Consider the following 20,352-nt stretch of genomic DNA (forward strand, 5'->3'; position numbering starts at 1 on the left):
CAAGTGAACCTAGATGCCGTGACTAACTTGCATGCGGTACAATCTTGTACCAGTCTTGATGTTCTGTAAAACGTCGTTGCCGTATTAAATTTAGAAGCTTTGACTTTACTGCATGACCTGGAATTAATGTTCCCAAATAATACTGTTAATCCAAAATATCAATATCAATCTAATACATATAATAAAGCAGAAAGTCTGTAAAGTAAGTACATACTGTATATCGTTTCCAAAAAAAGTTTTGTAATTAGCATGAATTTAAAAAAGCATTCCTTATCTCTTTAATTACTAGAAAGATTTTGTTGAAAATACATATAGCTAGCCTTAATTCTTAATTTAGAAAACTGGAACACCTGCCTGACGCCGCGCCCATGGAATTACCTACCTACTAAGTCCATGGCGGCACCATATAGCAACTAAATCACAGAGTAGTTTATATTATGAACTAAATACTTATAAGGAAATGACGCCCAAAAGATATTCAGCCTGACAAGCATTTTCTGTTGACGTGTAAACATCGAAGATCTGGAACATCGGATCTGCACTATTAGTCATGATGAAAATGGTGACATATCAAGTTGTTCAGCCGAATTAGCGCAATTTCGGTTGACGGATCAAAAGATCGCATATGTAATTATTATGAATTATTTTCTTTGAAATCTATAAAATCGTAAAATACCAAAATCCTATATAACTTTTATGATTTTTTATTGATCCATTACCAAAACCCTACGAGCTCTCTAATTACTTACGTGTTTTTAAGTATAATAAGATCTAAGTAAAGCAGGAAAAGTTAAGGATTTGGAATTTTATTTAAACAAATTACTTATTGGACTTCACACATTTATTGTATTTTTGTCTAATAAAAATACTATATCAATATACTATGTAAGAGGATTTCTACAGCAATTGACAGTCTTGCTGGTTGTACACACTCCCCAGAGCACAACATAAACTCCCACTATGCTTTAGTGCACTTTTTAAAAGGGTTTCACAAAACGAACTATTTAAACCTTAATTTACAGCCCTATCGTAATAATTTTAAAGTTTCAAAAAACTACATATTCGCCAAAATAACGCCATTCAATGGTAGTAAAATTCATGTATTGCACTACTGAACCAAGGAATATGCACCTAAGCACATTTAGCAAAATTAGTAATAGCTACGTCATAATAGTGATCAATATAATAATTCACATTTTAGTCGAATTGATTTTCACGTGTTTTACTAAACATGCTCACGTGCATATTTTTATAATAAAGAAATGTGCAGGTAATACAATATTGTAACAAGAAACTCAAAATATAAATCAATGATATTCATTTACAATTAGGCGAAATATCAGTGGTAGGCACATTTTTTCTGCAATCATTAACAAACTTTTATTATGTATTTCTTTTTCACATTTCAAAGAAATTAATATTTACAATATTAACCACGATTTGTATAATAAATAAAAAAGTGTAGGATGTAAGAAATACATTGGCTGGGCAGCGCTACGTAAGTATACCACATTGTTGTAAACAAGCCAAAAATCAATTTAAATTTTATCAACAATAATACATTTAATTTTGCTCCGAACGTTCGGTGTAGCGATCTTTTATTCAAAGACAAAAGCTAGTCATGAAATTGAAAAATAAACAAAGCTACTTAAAAGCTATATTATTATGTACACAAAGTGACTAAAATAGGCTAAATAATAATGCAAGTATTCCAACTCATTTGAAGTTGAAATATATACTTTCAAAAGATCAAAAGAATTTCGATATACCCTGAGGTATTAATTGTACGTTTCATATACAACTCTGATCGGAATATATAAAAATATCATAGCCTTCATCATTTCGAAACTCTTTGTTTACATTAAAATAGTGTACTAAAATTATACATTGCACGACAAAATATGACGTCTGTAGAATCAGGAATAACCAAATACGACAAGCGCTCTCCGAATGGGAGACTGTCCTAACGTAAAAAGAGCGCTGAGAGCGCACACTAACGAGGAATAACATTGCATCACCACGTTAAAAATATTGTGGTCTCTGAATTCTATAATTTGTCTTACAGCTCTAAAATGTGAAACAATCTACAGTTCTACACACAGCATACATAGTATGTACAAACGTAACTATATACACAATTATAACATGGCAAAGATATTGAACGAGCACTTTGTCTCGCCTTATTTGGGAACACGCATGAGCATTTTACCCTTTAAAATTACAATAAAAATATATTCTTCCGTCAGTAGGTACTCGATGATTGTCGATATTAAAGCATTGTTAAGGCAAAATCTAATGCATGTTCACTACTGTGGCAGACTTGACAGAAATTGGTAACTAATAGCTTTAATTTATTGTCCAAACAGGTAGGTGATCAACATGCACTGAAGTGCTTTTATTACAAGCTTTTATAGATTTTAAAATACATTAATTACAACAAAATACAAACTCCCTACGTATATCTTCCATTTATTAAATGTACATTCAAAAACTCTGAAATGTTAACGGTGAATGCGGGGATTTGAAAATAGTGAACTGTTTCAATGAATTAACCAAATTTGTTACAGATTACACATTGATGTTTGTGCGATTAAATGTTTAATATCTGGAATACGGTATAATTTGGTTAACATGATATCATGTTACGTTGCACAGACATGTTAACATGATAGGAATTGCTCGTTGAATTTTGGTTGATATGTTTTGACGTCGTCGAGTGACATGATGCAAAAACTGTGTGAAGCCCGAGAACATCTTATAACACGCAATGTATGGAAAATATTTTATGCTGCAACTACTGCTGCTAACTATACACCATGTCACAAAAATATTTAATTTATACAAGGTTTGTATATTTATATAATCATAAATATATTTATTTGTACATTACACATGTGATTTTTTAACTATTTACAAATAAACACAACACTGTCCGTCACCTCCATACACAAGTATCTGAACATCTATTTAATATTAAAAAGGTGATCAGGGCTGTAATACCTAAAATTAAACTAATATTAATTATTATCGCTACACAAATGTAAATATATTACAAACGTTTCTTATAAACTCATCGAGTTGTAATAAGACAGGCCCAGATCAGGATCATCAGATAAGACATATTGGTCTTGCAGAAAGCACTCGGAGCTTCGTTTGCACACGAATTAATTTCGCGTTTATTACAATTTATTTCACAAAATGAGGGCTAACGAGCGAACTTGCCGCTAGGGACGCTGGGGTAATGAAAATTTCAAAAAGTGTCGTGCGCATGTGTGTGGTACATTTTTGCTTAGCGTTAACCCATATATATCTTGCTTGTATTAATATTTTTAGAACTGGTAAATTGAGATTTTGCCCGTATTGAGCGCAATGACTGTAAAGCCTTAATTAATACATTACGAAACTAACATCCCATGAAAATAAGTTTCGTGACATTAATCACGTCAAAAACTTCGCGTGTAAAGTCAAGTTTCATCGTTAAGTCAATACATGCATTGTAAAATTTGACGTTTACGGTTGGAATGGAATAAAATTCTCGTGCGAACTTAGCAGCAACTACCATAATTCATTGTATCATTGAGGTAAGTTTTACATTTTGCTATTTGATATGGTTTGTGCATACTGTAAATCGACTGGAATGAATCATTACTTTGTATTACAGTAATATGGATATGCCTGAGCACTGTGAGAACACTAGTTATTATTAATTCTTATATTAACTAGCATTATTTTTATTATATACATAAACCCTACAACAAACCTGCTGTTGCATTATTGCAATCCTGACATTATTTCTCAATCACAATATTTGCATTAGTTCCATTCATCTATAAGCAACTACAAATTGTACCTAGTTTGTCATAAAGAAATCTATCTATCCATTTGGTATAAGAATACTGCCCTGAAAAATAAATTTGCAATATTTACGAGAACGAGTTCATCTGCTACTATATAATATTATGATTTACAACAATTGTCTTTTGCGCTACAATCACACACAATTAGCAGTTAAAACGTAACTGCTCGATGGATAGGTTTGATAGAGAAAGCATCCCCACTCAACATTGGATACCAGAGGTAGGGTCAACACGGACGAGGACACCACATCAAGCCCAAGCAACGACGTGACTCAACCATTAATAAATAATAGAAAATAAATATTCGAAAATAAACAAAACGCCTTAGTCGCGGTTCATGTTTTTCTACGACACAAGAGCGAAAGAGGTAATGATTTGATTGAGTCGTTTCGAACCATGAACGCGTATTAGGCCTAGGAAGATAGAATAAAATCCTGATTTTTAACACACTTCCATACACACAGAACAGAGTGCTTAGTTACGAGTTTGCAATTCTAACTCGATCGCGATTATTTTTTGAGGCGGATGCAGCCAAACAATCACAATGTGGCATTAAAACATGTGGATAACCACGCGGCAATGTGATTAGTTGGCTTCGTCTGACTGAAAACAATGAAAATGATCGATTTCGAATTAAAAACTCGCACTACGCGTATAGATATTTTAAATGGATAGGAAAAGTAATATTTACTAAGCAGCAGAACATCGGTGAATTACTAATTATTAAATAAAAGCTATATTCTTAATATGTAACATATGGTTATTATGTAACCTGTAATTGAAATATTTTCAAATGTTATTTGTTTCAAAAAGTATATAAAACTGAATAATGTTTAGTTGAGCATGATTAAAATATTCATGATTAACTAAAAATTAATCAGAAACTATTAAATTATTATTCCAAGTAAATTTCCAAGATACTAGAAGCATTGATAGAATGACAGGAAGAAAATGTGCAACGGAAGTTTATGAACCCATTTTGCCCATGGCGACTATTGCACATTTTTACCCAGCAACATATCAAGCATATTTCCCACGGTAGTTTAATCAAGAGCATTATTGTAAAAACAACGACTCATTTATTTATAATGTTCTAAAATATTAATGAAATTGACCCGGGTTTACCAGTGAATTGCAGATTTTTAGAAATAATAGTCATCATTGGAATCAATCTTCTACTGTACAAAGTTTAGTGTTTTGAGTGAAGTTTTGACATCAGTTTGGCTACAACACGTGAACTCCGTACTACATCATTGTATGGAATTTTAATGCATGTATACAAAACACAGCACAATTCCATGCAAAACAGCGCACGCGCAACAATATGCGTGCATGCCCCTAAAACAAGATGGGTGGCAAAATGGTATGAATATAATTGCGTTAAATTGTTAACTAATTCGCTATGCTCTTTATTAGGAATATAAGTTCTGTTAATAAATAAAAATATCAGTTATGTTGATTTTGTTATCAAATAATGGTGCCCCGGGTCATTATAAGTTTGAAATAGAAATTTTAACCGATACCACGATACAAAGTGAACTTACACATTTGTCGCAAAAACAATAATTTTTAATTTTCGCGTCGTGGGGTTTTTATATTTCATCTTGAATATAGGGGACCCCATTACTGAATTAACGAAAAAAAATAGTATAAAGTAGTGCATAATTTAGCACTGTTTGTAATCGTTATCGGTTATCAGACTGCATATGTAAAAATGAGAAAGGGACTTTGTGTCAAGCAATATTTTTGAAAACTACAACACTGTTTACTCGCAGTTGGTCGCTACATCGACCTTTACTGCTCAACCGGAGGAAATATGGCGACAGTCGAAACGGTAACAGCATAAAAGGCGTTCAGGTCGAAGCGAACCTCGGCTTCGGGCATTAAAATGGGTCAGAGCATATCGCTTAAAACGCCTGAAAGGCCGAAGGTGTCTACCGGTCAGACATACGGTTCAAAGCGGCTGACGTCGAGCGGGACTCACGGCTTGCTTGCGCGGGCGCGTGAGGCGGCGCCTCTTGCGGTCGGCGCCCGCGCCCGCGCCCGCCCCCGCCCCCGCCCCCGCGCCCGCCCCCGCCCCCGCCCCCGCGCCCGCCCCCGCCCCCGCCCCCGCCCCCGCCTCGCCCGACGCGCGGCGCCGCGTGCCCGCGCTGTCCGCGCCCGCCTGGCTGCTGCTAGCGCTCGCCGTCTCCGTCTCCGTCTCCGCCGTCTCCGCGCTGGTGCCGCCGGTGCCGCTGGTGCCGCTGGTGCCGCTGGTACCGCTAGTGCCGGCCACCCACTGCAATTTATATTTCCATGGGTTATGTTCGCCGCTAGTGCTTTTTATTAATGATATCACCCGAAATCTCCTACCTAGCAATATTTAAGTACACACATAATTTACCGATGACACAAATGTCGCAAACGCACTTTATCACAATCAATTTTACTTCTATATACAACCATTCTTCTAACCCATTGTTACTCTTTTTATCCTTAACTCCCCACATTAGCTTCTGAATAAAAAAATTACAAAAATATACATACAATCGAACACTGAATTCCAAAACACAAGCTTGATATAGTAATTAGGTAACAGAGTTTAGAAACTAACATATACTTACAACAAGGAACACTTTTTATATACAAAACATAAATTTAAACATTGTTATACAAATCTTTATAAGAAAAAAATATTTATTTGTAGCATTTTTTAAATTATATAAGGAGTACTGAGGATTTTTTTTAATTCGAAACAAAAAAGTAGCCAAATGGTATATAAGGTTACCTGCGCGAGCGAGTCTGCAGGCTCGAGCCGCAACTCGGCGCCGCACTCGGCGCACAGCGGCGGCACGGCCGGCGACCGCGAGCGCCAGTACTGCAGCTCCGTCTTGCATTTGTTCAGCTCCTGCAACACCACGCAAGTACCACCTCGTTAACGATACAAATCATAAATATATACCTATCGACAAAAGATTCAGTAAACCCCAAAATAAGTTTGCGAACATTGAGATTGCAAAGTGGCAATAAAACATTGAAATCGAACGCTTTTATGAATGAATGCAAAGTGTAATGTGTCTTTTACATTAAATTCAAAAGAAATTAATAAAATGATGAGCTATATGCACATATATGGGAACAGCACGAATAATGAAAATATTATGTATGTATATCTTTATAGCCTGTTTACGTGTCCCGCTGCTGAGCAAGGACCTCTCCTTCTGTCCTCCACACATTTTTGTCTTGGACCATCTATCTGTTGCCAACCACACTGAAACCTTTTTCTGTCGTCGAGCCCATATTATATACAATTTAATAAAATATGCAAACCTGTAACAGAGTTTGAAATTTGCGGCTAGTCTCTTCATTCTTCTTGTCATAATCGTCCAGGCGATTAGCATATTCTAACGTCTGCTTCTGCTGCTCGGCGATCTGCTTCTGTTGTTCTGCAATCTGTTTCTGCTGCAGGGCAGTCTTGCGCTTGCAACTGCGCAGGTCACTACGCAATGCCGATAGCTGATCATTGTACCTAGAAATAAATTTATGTCATGTACTCTCTCAAAAACACCACAATGAGTATAACACATTCATAAATGTAACACATTAAATCTGTTACAGAATTATTTCTCTAACACTTTCGAAACAGAAATGAAAAACCCTCTTTTTAAATAGAGGTTAATACCATCTACATCCAGATTACAATATCATGTCAATATCACTTTTTCCCTTAATTGACTCTTACATTCTAGCTTTTACAATATGATTTATGTATATAAACAAAGTTAAAACATCATCGAAATTAATAAATCATTTTTAAAACTAAATAACTATTACTTAACTTGTAATTTTGTTAGGATCTGCCTGCGCCCAAAGTCTAAATTATTTTTAACATTTAAAAAACAGGCAATTTTCTAGGACTTTCACATAATAAATGAAAACAGGATTAAGATGGAATTTAAATGTAAGTACGTAATGTGAATGTAAAAAGAAAATTAAAATATGTGTGATGGGATTTCATACACTATATTAATTTATATGAGAATGTAATCGATCCAGGCTTAGATAATTGCATGGATAATGATGATTTACCACATTATTATATTCTAGTAGTCTTCACGTAATCTGACAGATAAGAGGTTGCGAGTGAGTTAGAGTCGTGCGTCAATGCACGCCGCCATAACAATGTTATCGCTTTAGCGCATGCTTTTTATATTTTTAAGTATAAAACACAGATCATGTCCTAGATCTTTCCTAACTGTCACAATATTACCTGAGATAATGCAACGAATATTAGGATATCTATCACATTGCATCTGAGAAGAGTTTAGGAATCGCGATGGAATAAAGAAACTTAGATATTAAACTGAAATAACAACTAACCTTTTTGGGTTAATATTTAAAAATTAAGACAAAAAAGTCACAACTAACTTCTTCATCCCTTGCTTGATACGGTGTATCCGTTTCCGGAGCACCATATTGCTTTGCGGCGGTGGCGGGGAAGGGGGCAGGCTCTCCTCCATGTACAGATTGAGGGAGGACACGCGGCGGTCGCAGGACGAGCTGCCGCCCTGCTGCTGCGATGACGACTCGAAGCCGCTCGGCGGCGGCGAGTCTAAGCACATATATGACTTGCTACTCTCCCCCGCTGAAATATTATTTAAAGATTTGGTGATAGAAATCTCCCAGGTTCGAATCCTAATCTGACGTATGTCTAAGCACATATATGACTTGCTACTCTCCCCCGCTGAAATGTTATTTAAAGATTTGGTGATAGAAATCTCCCAGGTTCGAATCCTAATCTGACGTATGTGTAGTTTCATAGACCATAGACCACTTAGTGAACATCATGAAGAAACCTGTACTCTAGTTGATGATATATTTCGTTTTGCATAATACATAAGGATGCCTAGTATAATGTCTAGATTAGCAAGAAAGATGTTTCATATCACATCAGAAAGATGACCAAACCAGCATCTCATACATGTCACAGAAACAGGGGTGAGAAAGTCCAAAATTAAGATCTTTACTCTATATTTTTATCTCTTTACAAAAAAAGAAGGGTTTTGCTTTTTATGTAATAATAAAATATGTCCATGACTAATTTAATGACCTATTAGGCATATAGCCCTAGAAAATCATACACTAGCAATACATAAAGTCAGACCTCACACAAAATGGGTACCAGCACCAGATAAGTATGATTCAAAGAAAATGTAAAACAGATTTTCTTATTTATAATGTACTAGCTAGCTGCAACAGCTAGTACATTTCCCCCGCGGCAAAAGTAGCCTATGACACTCCAGCTCTCTACCTCCACTTCAAAAATCACCTCAAACAAACAGACACACTTTCTCTTTCATATTTATATAGTTTAGCTGGACCATTATAACTCTTCTTCAGGTGTTTCAGATCTTCGATTTTTATACTTTGCCAGGAAATGCTCATCAGGCTGAACAACATTTGTTAAGGCGTCATTTCTATATTTCCTATAGTTTAGCTGGACCATCATAGGTCTGCATCAGGTGTTCCAGATCTTCGATTTTTATACCTCAATGGAAAATGCTCATCAGACTGAACAATTTTTGTTAAGTCGTCATTTCTATATTTCCTATAGTTTAGCTGGACCAACATAGTCCTCCTTCAGGTCTTCCAGTTTTCAAAATCATTTACACCCTATATATTGCCCAGGCTTAATAGCTTTATAACAAAACAGTTTCATTCGAATCCGTCCAGTAGTTCCGGAGATTAGCGTGTACAAACAGACAAACATACAAGACATATATTTTTTTTTTTCATGTTCTTACTTTATTACTATGACTCTATTGCCTAATTTAATTATTATGTATATTTACAATGTTCTGTACATTGTAAATATACATAATAATTAAATTGTATTTTCTACTGTTTTATTATATGTATTGATGACAATAGAACTCAAATTGAGCTGTCATTAAAAAACATGTACGAAGTAAACTCCACAGAAGTGCACATAAATTCAGTTAATTTCACAAGTATGAACTTATAAATGCTTAGCTTATTAGCATTTCTCTTATTAAAATGAAATTATGAAAATGTTCTTTCATTTTGTGACTTGTTAGTTAATTTATTATATTTTCATATATATATATTTATTCATTTACTATAAGAATTTATTTATTCTCTTTCACTTTGTCATGTTAGTTAAGAATTTATTTTATTTTGTGGTCATTAGGTTCAAATAATTAAGACAGATTTCTTAGAGTTTTGATAAAATAGATACTCACGTGAAAATGCAGTAGTGATGTCAAAGAAATCAGTTCCAAAATAGGTAATTTCTGGCAAATTAGGCTCTATGTGCTCTTTGAAGTATTCCATGGCCATGGTGGTTAAATCAAAAAGCTCATCAGTGACCTTATAAGGTCTAGCTAATTTGGTTGTTGTTTTTAAATATGACAAAATACTGTACACCTCATCCAGTATCTAAAATACAAAGTAATTGTTTAGTGTTGTATATTAAGTATAAATAAATATAGTATCAAATCAAATGTATTCACTGTTGTTGAGTTAGTATGCCATAAGTCTCGAATTTTGTGGCTAACCCAACCTGTGTGATTTGTCAATTTCAGATTGAATAATTCTAATAAAAAATAAAATACGAGTCCAACGCGCCATCTTCTAATCAATATCACAAATTACAAAATAAGAAATCAATCCATCTTTATGTTGTATAGTATTAGGATTATTCGGTGATAGCTGTAAATTTGTTATATAATTTTGAGGGGTCTATTACACATGGCACTATGAAAATATTAACTAGTTTAATCTCGCGGCTTCGCCCGCATTAATTTTCCGGGATGAAAGCTATTCTTCATACTCAAAACTACATATATGCAAAATTTAAAAAGATTGGTTGAATAGATTGAGTATGAAGAGGTAACAAACAAACATACATACTTTTTCATTTATAATATTAGGATAAGATAAAAATAATAAAAATTACCTCTCCTGGAAAGAAACAGCAATGTTTCCTTTCAATGTGTTTACCAAAAGTCATTTGCAGAAGGCTTAGCCTCATGTGCAAAGTTTCAATGATGTCGGATTCACAAGCCAATGGATGACTCCTACGAGCGGATTCTCGACGTGGCATCTTTGCTTTTATTGATTGGAATCTGTGCAACATCTGATTTTGAAGACGTTGAAAAGTTGAATTTAAAATAGTGCTACATATTGTATTAAACTGTCGATTCACCTGTCAACAGAAATGCAATATTACAATTTATAACTTCCATTACTAAAGTTTCAAGAGGATATTTAGCAAAGTTTTGATAAGCACAAATTGTGTAGTTGTAGGGCTAAGAGATAAAAAAATGAACTCCCTACAGATCCAACAGATAGGTATATTGACCTCTTCCCCAACATAGGACAATCATCAAACAATCCTCTAATTATATATTTTAATATTTCAAGTAAACAATGACATGTATTGGCCATGTCATCAAGGATGATATGCAACAGCATATCATCAGCATATAAACAGCTTATTCAGCATAAAAAATTAACCTAAATATTGAAGTTTACACTCTGATTTTACAACAGGTTGCCTGCCTGATCTTAACCCTCCTTGGAAATATTTATGAAAAATCATCAATGCATTTGAAAAAATAAATTTGATTGTAATACAATCTTAATGTCAATAAGCAAATGTGCCCTTAGATGATTTGGAAATATCTGACCAAATACATATTGTTATTACAAATCTATAAAATGGGCACCCACAATTGTGCTGAAATTGTTGATGGTAGTGAATCATTACACAATTAGAAATTTATGTAACCTAGATTGTTGCGTCTAAGTTTAAATTTTTATAAACACACAGATCACATGGAGTAATAATAGTGTTAAGCTTCAGAAAATGATAATGTTGATTAGATCATGAATTTAAAAATAAAGGAGAATATTAAACTAATTTTTGACCAAAGCATAGAAATAAAATATTAACCATTCGCATTTGTGATACAGTCTTGAATCCCAAGTAGCTAAAGATCTTATCTATGACTTCAATTGGCAGATCAAGAAAATTTGTAGCTGCTTTTGATGCTGGCACTATGGTTGTGCACTTTGACGAGCTGGCGTGAGGAGAAGAGCCACCAGGGAGAAGAGCGCTTGAATGTCTGGTCACGCGCGACACTGCCGCTGGCTCGATGTGAGGACCTGCTCCCTCACTACTACCACTGCCTCCCACGCTACTCATTTGCCTTGTAGACACCATCTTTCCCAGATTAATTTAATTTTATTTCTGAAAACTAAATTTTATCTCAATTCACTTCAACTTCACTATTGGTAAAAAAATCTTGCGATTTCCCTTTTCTATAGCACTATTATAATTTTAAACGAACAGTTATTGAAATATTGAATAAAACTATTAATCAATCAACACTAGAATATAACATTTTTCATTGAAATAAAAACAATTTAAAGTGCAATGCAGAGCATATTCTAAAATGGTGGCCATGGACGGCTAGATCGCTCGAATATAATCTCATGAAAATATACTAAAGCAAAGCATTTATGCAATCCAAGTTATTTCAAAAGAAAGTAAGATTAATCACTCACTCAAGAGTTCATGAACATGTTTTGTTAATTAAATAGATTTTTAATATGAACAAAATTTTAATGAGACGCAGTAGTTTCAAACGCGCTACGCTTTCACAAAAAATATTTTTTTGTGGGTTTGGTTTTGTTGGTTGGAGGGAGTTGGAAATTAAGTGAAAAGATTGCCATTTGAAAAAATAAGTTGCACATCAGAAGGATCAATCAACTCAACGTACATCTATTTGTATAATGTTTGTTAAAATTAAATTAATTAAGTATCTCGTTGACTTTTTGTTATATTTATTTAAAGTAATATAATAATAATTTTACGCAAAGGCTCAGCGCAGATGGCGTTACTGGTACAACTAAGGTACACAAACATTGCCAATGGAGGTAACATTTTCAATATTGTTGCAGATTTAGGACCAAAAATACCTTCTACGCGATCGTGATGCGAGTTTAAAGGAAAAAGGAAGCATTTAGTGGATTATCCTGAAAATAATAACACTATTAGGTTATGTTCTGCATTATTTGGTCAACTGTGGTCATAAACTGATATAAACTTGATTTTGACTGAAGATCTTACCTGTATGAAGTCCATATTTTAATAAGTTTTCACGTGTGACGTGTTGCGAGCTTCTTTTCGATTTTACAACGTGAGGCGTTTTCCATAGTTTTCGAAGGTTCTTTATCTTATGGAAAACTTTTTTTCCCAATATTTCGGTACCCGGTATGCTACATTGTTGTATATTTTCACAAACGAATGCTTACATAATGAAAGGATAAATGTGCAGTAATACTCCCTATTTCAGTTCATAGAATTTAGATTTCACTTTTGTGAAATTTCACGATATCTATGAATAATCTAATTCCAGCCGGCATTCGGCACACTATCGCCGAATTGTGTGAACGAAAAATGGGTACCTAATTTTTATGGCGTTTATTTACTGCAATGAAAAATCAATGTATGCTGGATCCGTGTCAGGATACTGTTCGGCTCGCTAGTAGATCACCATGCAAACAAAATGTATGATTACTATTAACTGCGATTTGATTTATTTTTAGTTATCAATCACAAAATTCGTTAATACACGATGAAATATATTATTATACTTCACGATTTATTACTTTGTCTAACTAATTTGTGCAAATATGTACACTAGGTTTTTTTTTCTGTTCAGACTGATGGAAGTTTATGGCAAAAATAACTTTGAACTAATGGACTAAATATACAAGTTACAAGTTAATATGGTTATTTTTAAATGGATTTGCTTATACATGTCACACACGCTTTTTAACTTAATATTGAAAATAATAATGAGATGAAAAAATTCTGGAATCGAGCGAGAATTGAACTCGCGCCCCTGTCTATCTGGGACAGTGCTCTTGACAACTGAGCTATCGAGACCATGCCGGTTCGGCTGAATTAATACATCTAATGAAAATACTGTAAGTCGGCGTAAGAGACTTCGAACCGTTTCTTCGAAAAAGTTGGGACTTATAATCTTACGTAGATACAATTTTGTGATGATGAATTGATAAAGGTTTATTGAACAGCATTTTTAATGCACTAATTTGTAAGGATTTTATTTGTAAAATTCCTACTACCTACATATTTGTAGGGTTTATTGAACAGCACTTATAAAAAAAACTCTACATTCTACAAACTTGATACCGTTCGTTTCATAGATCAAGTGAAAATTTAATGATGGAATGATTCGCGGTATTCAGTTACCAAGTTTAAATCTTTGCTATTATTTTTATGAGTGAATTGTGTCAATGTCAACGTGATTGTTGGATCGAATGTCATCTCATTGTCATCAATGCCAGTTGATTTGATACTATCGAGTGGAAAAATATTTTGGAATAGATAAACAAATACAACAGGATTGATAAATTAAAGCCCATAATACGCACCTACCTGATAGTATGTATAGTTATACGGTTACTTAACAATCGTTATGACTTTTAATTTATGAAAGTAATCAAAAGTAAATTCCAACAAATTATATTCAATTCAAAACCCTTACATAATGTATCCTCGCTGTGGTAGTAGTGGTTCTATTCAAAATATTCATCAGACACCGTCTTCTTCTAATCACAACTCGGGTAAGTTTATCACCATATGTTCATTTCTTATTGTGAATAATATGACATTGTTAGTTGTATTTTTGTTATTGCATACCTATGCACCAAGGACAAAGAAACTTTGAAGACCTACTAAACTATCCTCTCGTTCGCCTTTTACGATTTGCATAGCAAGTACCTTTATCACTTAGGGATTAGTACAGTTTTGGTTTAATCAGTCCCACAGAAATGCATATTAACAACATGTGTTATATCTGTTATGAACATAACCATGACTTTTAATGGCATTACATAATAGGTAATTGTTGTTATCTTCCAATTGAATCCACCATGTGCGTATATACTGTACCTACCAACATTTTTTTAAAAATCTCAATCAAATATAGTACGGTTGGATATAATTTATAGAACTTTATCTGGAAGCAAATTAATAAAAGTGTTTTTATCATGTACTTTCGTACATTTGTTTCATCAGTAATTAACAATTTCTGTCTTAGAAGGTAGTTAATTTTAAACCATTCATAATTATTATTGTATCATAATTAAACTTTGATCGAAAAACCTATTATAGGCTTTAAAATAGTTTTGTCTAATTTGATTGTTTTATTCTACAGCATAATGTAATTTTTTAAATCTACATGACAAGAGAAGAGATTAGATTTTAAACTATTTACAGCTTTGTTATTTATATTGCAGAAGATGAAGATGACAGTGGTGACAACAAGGCATCAGCACTGAGTTTCAAAGAAAGAAGGAGGGAAGCACACACTCAGGTAATCATATTATTTTTACTGAAAAAGTTCTTACAAAATGTCTTCTATTATATCTCTCTTTTATCCTCTCTTTTTTAATTATTTGTTAAATTAATTGTGAGTTGTTGGTGACTGACAGAGTAGCGAATTATTTAGCCAAAGAAAGTTTCAATTTGGATATTTTATTATTACAGGCAGAACAGAAAAGAAGAGATGCTATAAAGAAAGGCTATGATTCATTACAAGAGTTAGTTCCGACTTGTCAACAAACTGATGCTTCGGGATACAAACCTAGTAAAGCAGCTGTAAGTATTATTTGTAGGCAACCTGCAACATTATCTGCGGTAAATATTACTATTACTTTTGAAGGTTCAGCTTATATGTATATATATGTATGTCCAATTTTTTGAGTTTATTTATAATATACCGATATATAAATCTTTCCTCTTTATAATATAATTTATTTTTTTAAATTATTGATGTATGAAATCTGCAAACTCAAAAGATATGGTGACTAAATACATTGCCAATATTATTTTTATAATAAAAATAAATAATTATAATTTGTGTTGATAAAGTATCAACAAATTGTGTCCTAGAAATGAAATACTAAGTCCTTAAATTTTAGGAATATAGATGGTAGTTGTGGAAGTCATCCAATGTTTAGGCAACTTGAACAAAATCTGGCACTGTGTATTACAACTCAATAAGAAATAATTCTAGGAAGGTAGCTCTATCTTTATGAGATTTAGCAATTTCATATAAATATTGTAGAGATTGGGTTTTGTACAGCCAAAATTCTTTCAAATTCACATCTAATTCAAATTTCTTTCTTTTTGAATGGGTTGCTAAACTTGGCTTTGTGCTGAACTAACGCCATTTAGAGGCTTGGGCCATCCTGCTGTAACATGAATGGCTTGTCTAATCGCCTCCGATGCCTACACGTGTCTTAGCACGGGGTATGGACTGAAGTCCGTATAGTCAACAGCAAATCAAGCTACCAAGATTCATTGAAAATTAACAACCCCCCTGTATTTTGGGCCACCAAGTTCCCCGAACAAGTTTATATAATTAGTATCGGTATGTAATATACTTAACAGGTAATAATAATGAAAATGAGACTAAATTGTAGTGTCTCATATTCCAGGTGCTCCAAAAGTCGATCGACTACATCCAATATCTGCTGCAACAGCGCCGGCGACAGGAAGAGGAGCGGAACGCCCTTCGTAAGGATGTGGTGGCGTTGCGCATCATGCAAACTAACTACGAACAGATTGTTAAAGCCCAGCATTCCGTGCCGGGTCACAATGAACAGAGGCTAACTGATCAGGACAAGTTTCAAGTTGTGAGTTTCATTTATATCTCACTAATATTATAAAGGCGTAAGTTTGTAAGCATGTTTGTTATTTCATCACGCTTAAACGGCTGGGCCGATTTTTATGAAATTTGATATTTAGGTAGCTGATACCATGGATTAACACAAATGGTTCTTTTTATCATGAAAGTACGCGAATGGTTCAAAGTCTAACAGTATAGTCAATAGTGCTTTATAAAGTAGATGGCGCGCATAAAAAAGTTTTTTTTTTCAAAAATTACGGGGTAACACCGCGGAGTCCAGCTAGTAATAATATATTCATTAAATATTAACGTACGTACGCGTTTCAGACTGACACGCCTTCACATGGGCTGCCTCAAGTGAATTCCATACATGGCATACATTTGTTTATAAAAGTAGCTAGCACAGATTTTGATGAAATTTGGCACGGAGATAGACTAGACCTTCAGAAGTGACTCTCTCATCTCTGCATGTCCTCGGTTGCGTTGCAACGAAATGTAGTACCACTTACATAAAACAATACCTTGTAATTACTTTTGTAACAGCTTGAAGATCTGTGCTTAATGCATACTATACGTTCGACGTGAAAAGTGCTTGTGACGGCCTAATTTCTGAATAAATGATTTGATTCATTATTTTTGTTCAGTTTCAGGGTATAATGGACAAATTGTTCGACTCATTCGAGTCAGTGCCTACCAACAATTTCACAGAGTTCTCCGGAGGAGTGTTCAACTGGCTCGAAGAATATTGCAAACCGCAGTCCCTGAGGACCATGGTGCACGATGTCTTGCGAGAACAGAACTTTACACCTTGATTTTTTTATTATTGTAATATAATTATAAGTAATATTTTTTATTCGTTTAAGGAGAATATTTTTTAAAGTGATATCATTGACCTTCAATGATATTATGTGATAAACAAATGATTACCTATATGAATTCTATTTCTTTATCAATTTTAATTCGTCGGGATAAAACAATATTGAAGAATTTTTATCATCTATTTGCGTAGATTGTGTGAAATACAAACGTGGTATTTTTTTCTTGGACTGTAGATTTTTGTTTATACTTATTACTTATATTAAATTTGGACGAAATGTTATTCCAAATAAATCGTTTGGACATAATCTCTTTATTGTTACAAAATTTTCTAAAGAATATAGGCGACTTTGTTGGTCAAGTGACAAGATATTAATTATTTAAAGAAAATTTCCTACAGTAACATATTGACTTTGAGCTACAAAACTTTAATATTATACAACAACCTGTCTCTGAGGAAAAAAATATTGAACAATATTTTTCTACTATTTTTAAGGAATTTTAATAAATAGTCAGAAGTATATATACTTTGTATAGATTTATATTATTTGTAAGAGTTAAATTAAGCACGGACATAATTTAGTTATGCAATAATAGTTGGACTATATTTACATTATTTACAGACACATTAAGATAAATTTAGATTTTAAAATTTAGTTTGATTTTTTTTGTGACATTGGATTATAGATAAGAATTGTTAATATAGTATACAATAATGTTTACACAAATCGTAGTGACAATACGTTTTAGTGCCTTTAATCGTGATTAAAAAAAAATAAAATATTTATATAGTTTCTATTATATAGTTTTTATTTGGACTCCTAATTACGTATATACCTATGTGAATATTAAACGCGAAAGTTTGTAAAGATGGGCAAATATAACTCGAATTTTGTAATGAAAGAAAAGAGAAAACACGAAATGGGATTTTAACTAGGGATCTTTTCCTGTTTTTATATGAAAGTAAAACAAACTCGTACTTACAATAAGATTATAATAAATTTCCTAAGTAACATTGAAGCTCGTACTACATCAAACCCGCTCACTCTCAGTGGGCTGTGAGAGCAGCGTGACGTCGCCCATGGGGTAGCTTTCCGTCCTTCTCGCACACGCCGCGTGCTTAGTGCGCTCGCGCGGCGCGCCGCAGCACAGCCGTCGCAGCACGCATGCGTAACACATGAGTAAGGACAGCATGAGAAGTAACCCCAGCACCACGGTCACCACAAGCAAAATCCGTAACTCCCCATTGGCTTCCACCGGTGTAGAATTTCGACCCATTCTCAGCATTTAGTGGCGCTTCACCTGGAATTAAAATGTGCAACTGTTACTGTACTTATTGACACCTTGACAAATTTGAGATCCGTTATAGTAACAACACACTTTTAAAAAGCCATTTTTTGTTTTAAGTAAATATTCAACAGACGCCCCGGGACTACGCTCCCATGAGATTATCAGGATAAAGGAGAGGTTACCCTACACAAGGGGTTATTAACTATTATTTAAGTTTTATTGAATGTATTCTCTTTAGTCGTATTTCTCATGGCTGAGGGTCGTGGTCATTACGTGGAATGAAACACACACAACAACTTTCTTGACATTATTGAGTGGCTTGTCATTGCCCTATCCATTTCACACACAAATTAATCAACCAGTGTGCAGGTTTCCTCACGATGTTTTCCTTCATCGGAGCAAGTGGTGGTCGATAAAAACTATTATATATGAATCAAATAGGTATACAAACTCATGTGGTACGACGAGTAGGATTCGAACCTGGGACCTTTCGATCCACATGAAAATGAAACTTATTTTATCTGTTTCATTGTTTCAGTCTTATATGTGTAGGTATCTATATATAACCAAACCACAACTATGTTAACTATAACCATAACGATTGACACACTACTATTGGCGTAGGTATCTTTGGCATGTACTCGAAATAACACAAATCTAAAAAGAAGACGCCTAATGATGTGTTTTGCAAATAACTGACTTACCTAGTTATTAAAATGATATATAATATAGAGTAAGTATTATTCTCTAGAACTACAAAACTAATAAACAAATTAATGAGTTTCCGTGCACTTTAGAAGTTTAATATTTGAGCCTGGTGTTGTTTGTTCATGCGCTGAATTGAATGGTAGGTACAGCTACATATGAGGGCATATGAAAGCTAGCACTCGATTGCAGGTACTTTGTACAACGCTGATTGCAACATAATTACTAGGTGTGCCGCCGCCGCTAAATCAACAAAAAGAAAAAATACCCGAGCTTGCTATGTCCGTCCCGATCCAATTACAAAGTCTTCTAACACGACTTTCATGCTTTTGCATATCAGAGTTAGTCATCTGAATATTCATAATCTGCACAACAATGTCTACAATCGAAAGAGTCGTGTGTTGTTTTGTATAAAATCAAAAGTTGCTCAAGTTTATCGATAAGAATCAATAGTAAATACCTAACCTTTTAACCGTAAAGTGGATACCATACTATCGTTTAAAAAATATAATATACTCTTATATAACATTGGCAGGAACGGAATTTAAAGCTAGTAGGAATATTGTGAAAGTTGAGTGAAGCTCTTGGGATGTGAATTCAAGAGCTATACTCGTTTTGAGGCGAATGAAATTCTTTGTAACTTTGATAGTAGGAAACTTGCTCCGTCTGAGTTCAAACAATATCTTGGTTACACCACAAGATCACTATTATATCTATAGTTATTGCCAAGAAAGCCTTATAATTTGTAGTGCGTGTTTTTATAATTAATTAAAAATACGTAATCTTTATGTATCATTCATTTTAAAACCTATAATTAGAGCTGGCTAAAATTAACGTCCTTTTAATGAATCATTATGATAAAAAGTTTTGCTTGCACTTGACGCGGCATAAAATTTATTCAATTTTTTTTGACTTACGTAAGATATATTTAATATTAGATATGTTTAAACTCTAGA

General features: G+C 33.9%; 2 protein-coding genes across 2 annotated transcripts; one reads left to right on the forward strand and one right to left on the reverse strand.

Annotated features, from left to right (window-relative positions):
• Nucleotides 1-9: 9 nt before the first annotated feature.
• On the reverse strand, nucleotides 10-12,563 carry dmpd (dampened). Its single transcript, XM_064436064.1, has 9 exons — nucleotides 12,429-12,563; nucleotides 11,815-12,118; nucleotides 10,816-11,064; nucleotides 10,100-10,295; nucleotides 8,265-8,481; nucleotides 7,167-7,365; nucleotides 6,625-6,744; nucleotides 5,842-6,135; nucleotides 10-63 (listed from the first exon to the last, which is right to left on the reverse strand). Exons 2-9 carry the CDS (start codon nucleotides 12,082-12,084, stop codon nucleotides 10-12), a joined length of 1,599 nt encoding a protein of 532 aa, XP_064292134.1. The 5' UTR covers nucleotides 12,085-12,118; nucleotides 12,429-12,563.
• Nucleotides 12,564-14,232: 1,669 nt separating this feature from the next.
• On the forward strand, nucleotides 14,233-18,199 carry bigmax. Its single transcript, XM_053747907.2, has 5 exons — nucleotides 14,233-14,516; nucleotides 15,192-15,268; nucleotides 15,442-15,552; nucleotides 16,395-16,592; nucleotides 17,230-18,199. Exons 1-5 carry the CDS (start codon nucleotides 14,441-14,443, stop codon nucleotides 17,395-17,397), a joined length of 630 nt encoding a protein of 209 aa, XP_053603882.1. The 5' UTR covers nucleotides 14,233-14,440; the 3' UTR covers nucleotides 17,398-18,199.
• The last annotated feature ends 2,153 nt before the right edge of the window (nucleotides 18,200-20,352 follow it).

Source organism: Plodia interpunctella, chromosome 7 (assembly GCF_027563975.2).
Source record: "Plodia interpunctella isolate USDA-ARS_2022_Savannah chromosome 7, ilPloInte3.2, whole genome shotgun sequence".
Classification (NCBI taxonomy): domain Eukaryota; kingdom Metazoa; phylum Arthropoda; class Insecta; order Lepidoptera; family Pyralidae; genus Plodia; species Plodia interpunctella.

Bases quoted from the DNA above. Each gene is read 5' to 3' on its own strand.
- dmpd (XM_064436064.1), bottom strand. From the start codon at position 12,084: ATGGTGTCTACAAGGCAAATGAGTAGCGTGGGAGGCAGTGGTAGTAGT. The intron at 7,366-8,264 runs GTTAGTTGTGAC...ATTTATTTCTAG, and splicing joins ATCAAGCAAGGGATGAAGAA to GTACAATGATCAGCTATCGG. The intron at 6,745-7,166 runs GTTTGCATATTT...GTGGTGTTGCAG, and splicing joins AATTTCAAACTCTGTTACAG to GAGCTGAACAAATGCAAGAC.
- bigmax (XM_053747907.2), top strand. From the start codon at position 14,441: ATGTATCCTCGCTGTGGTAGTAGTGGTTCTATTCAAAATATTCATCAG. The intron at 15,553-16,394 runs GTAAGTATTATT...CTCATATTCCAG, and splicing joins ACAAACCTAGTAAAGCAGCT to GTGCTCCAAAAGTCGATCGA. The intron at 16,593-17,229 runs GTGAGTTTCATT...ATTTTTGTTCAG, and splicing joins ATCAGGACAAGTTTCAAGTT to TTTCAGGGTATAATGGACAA.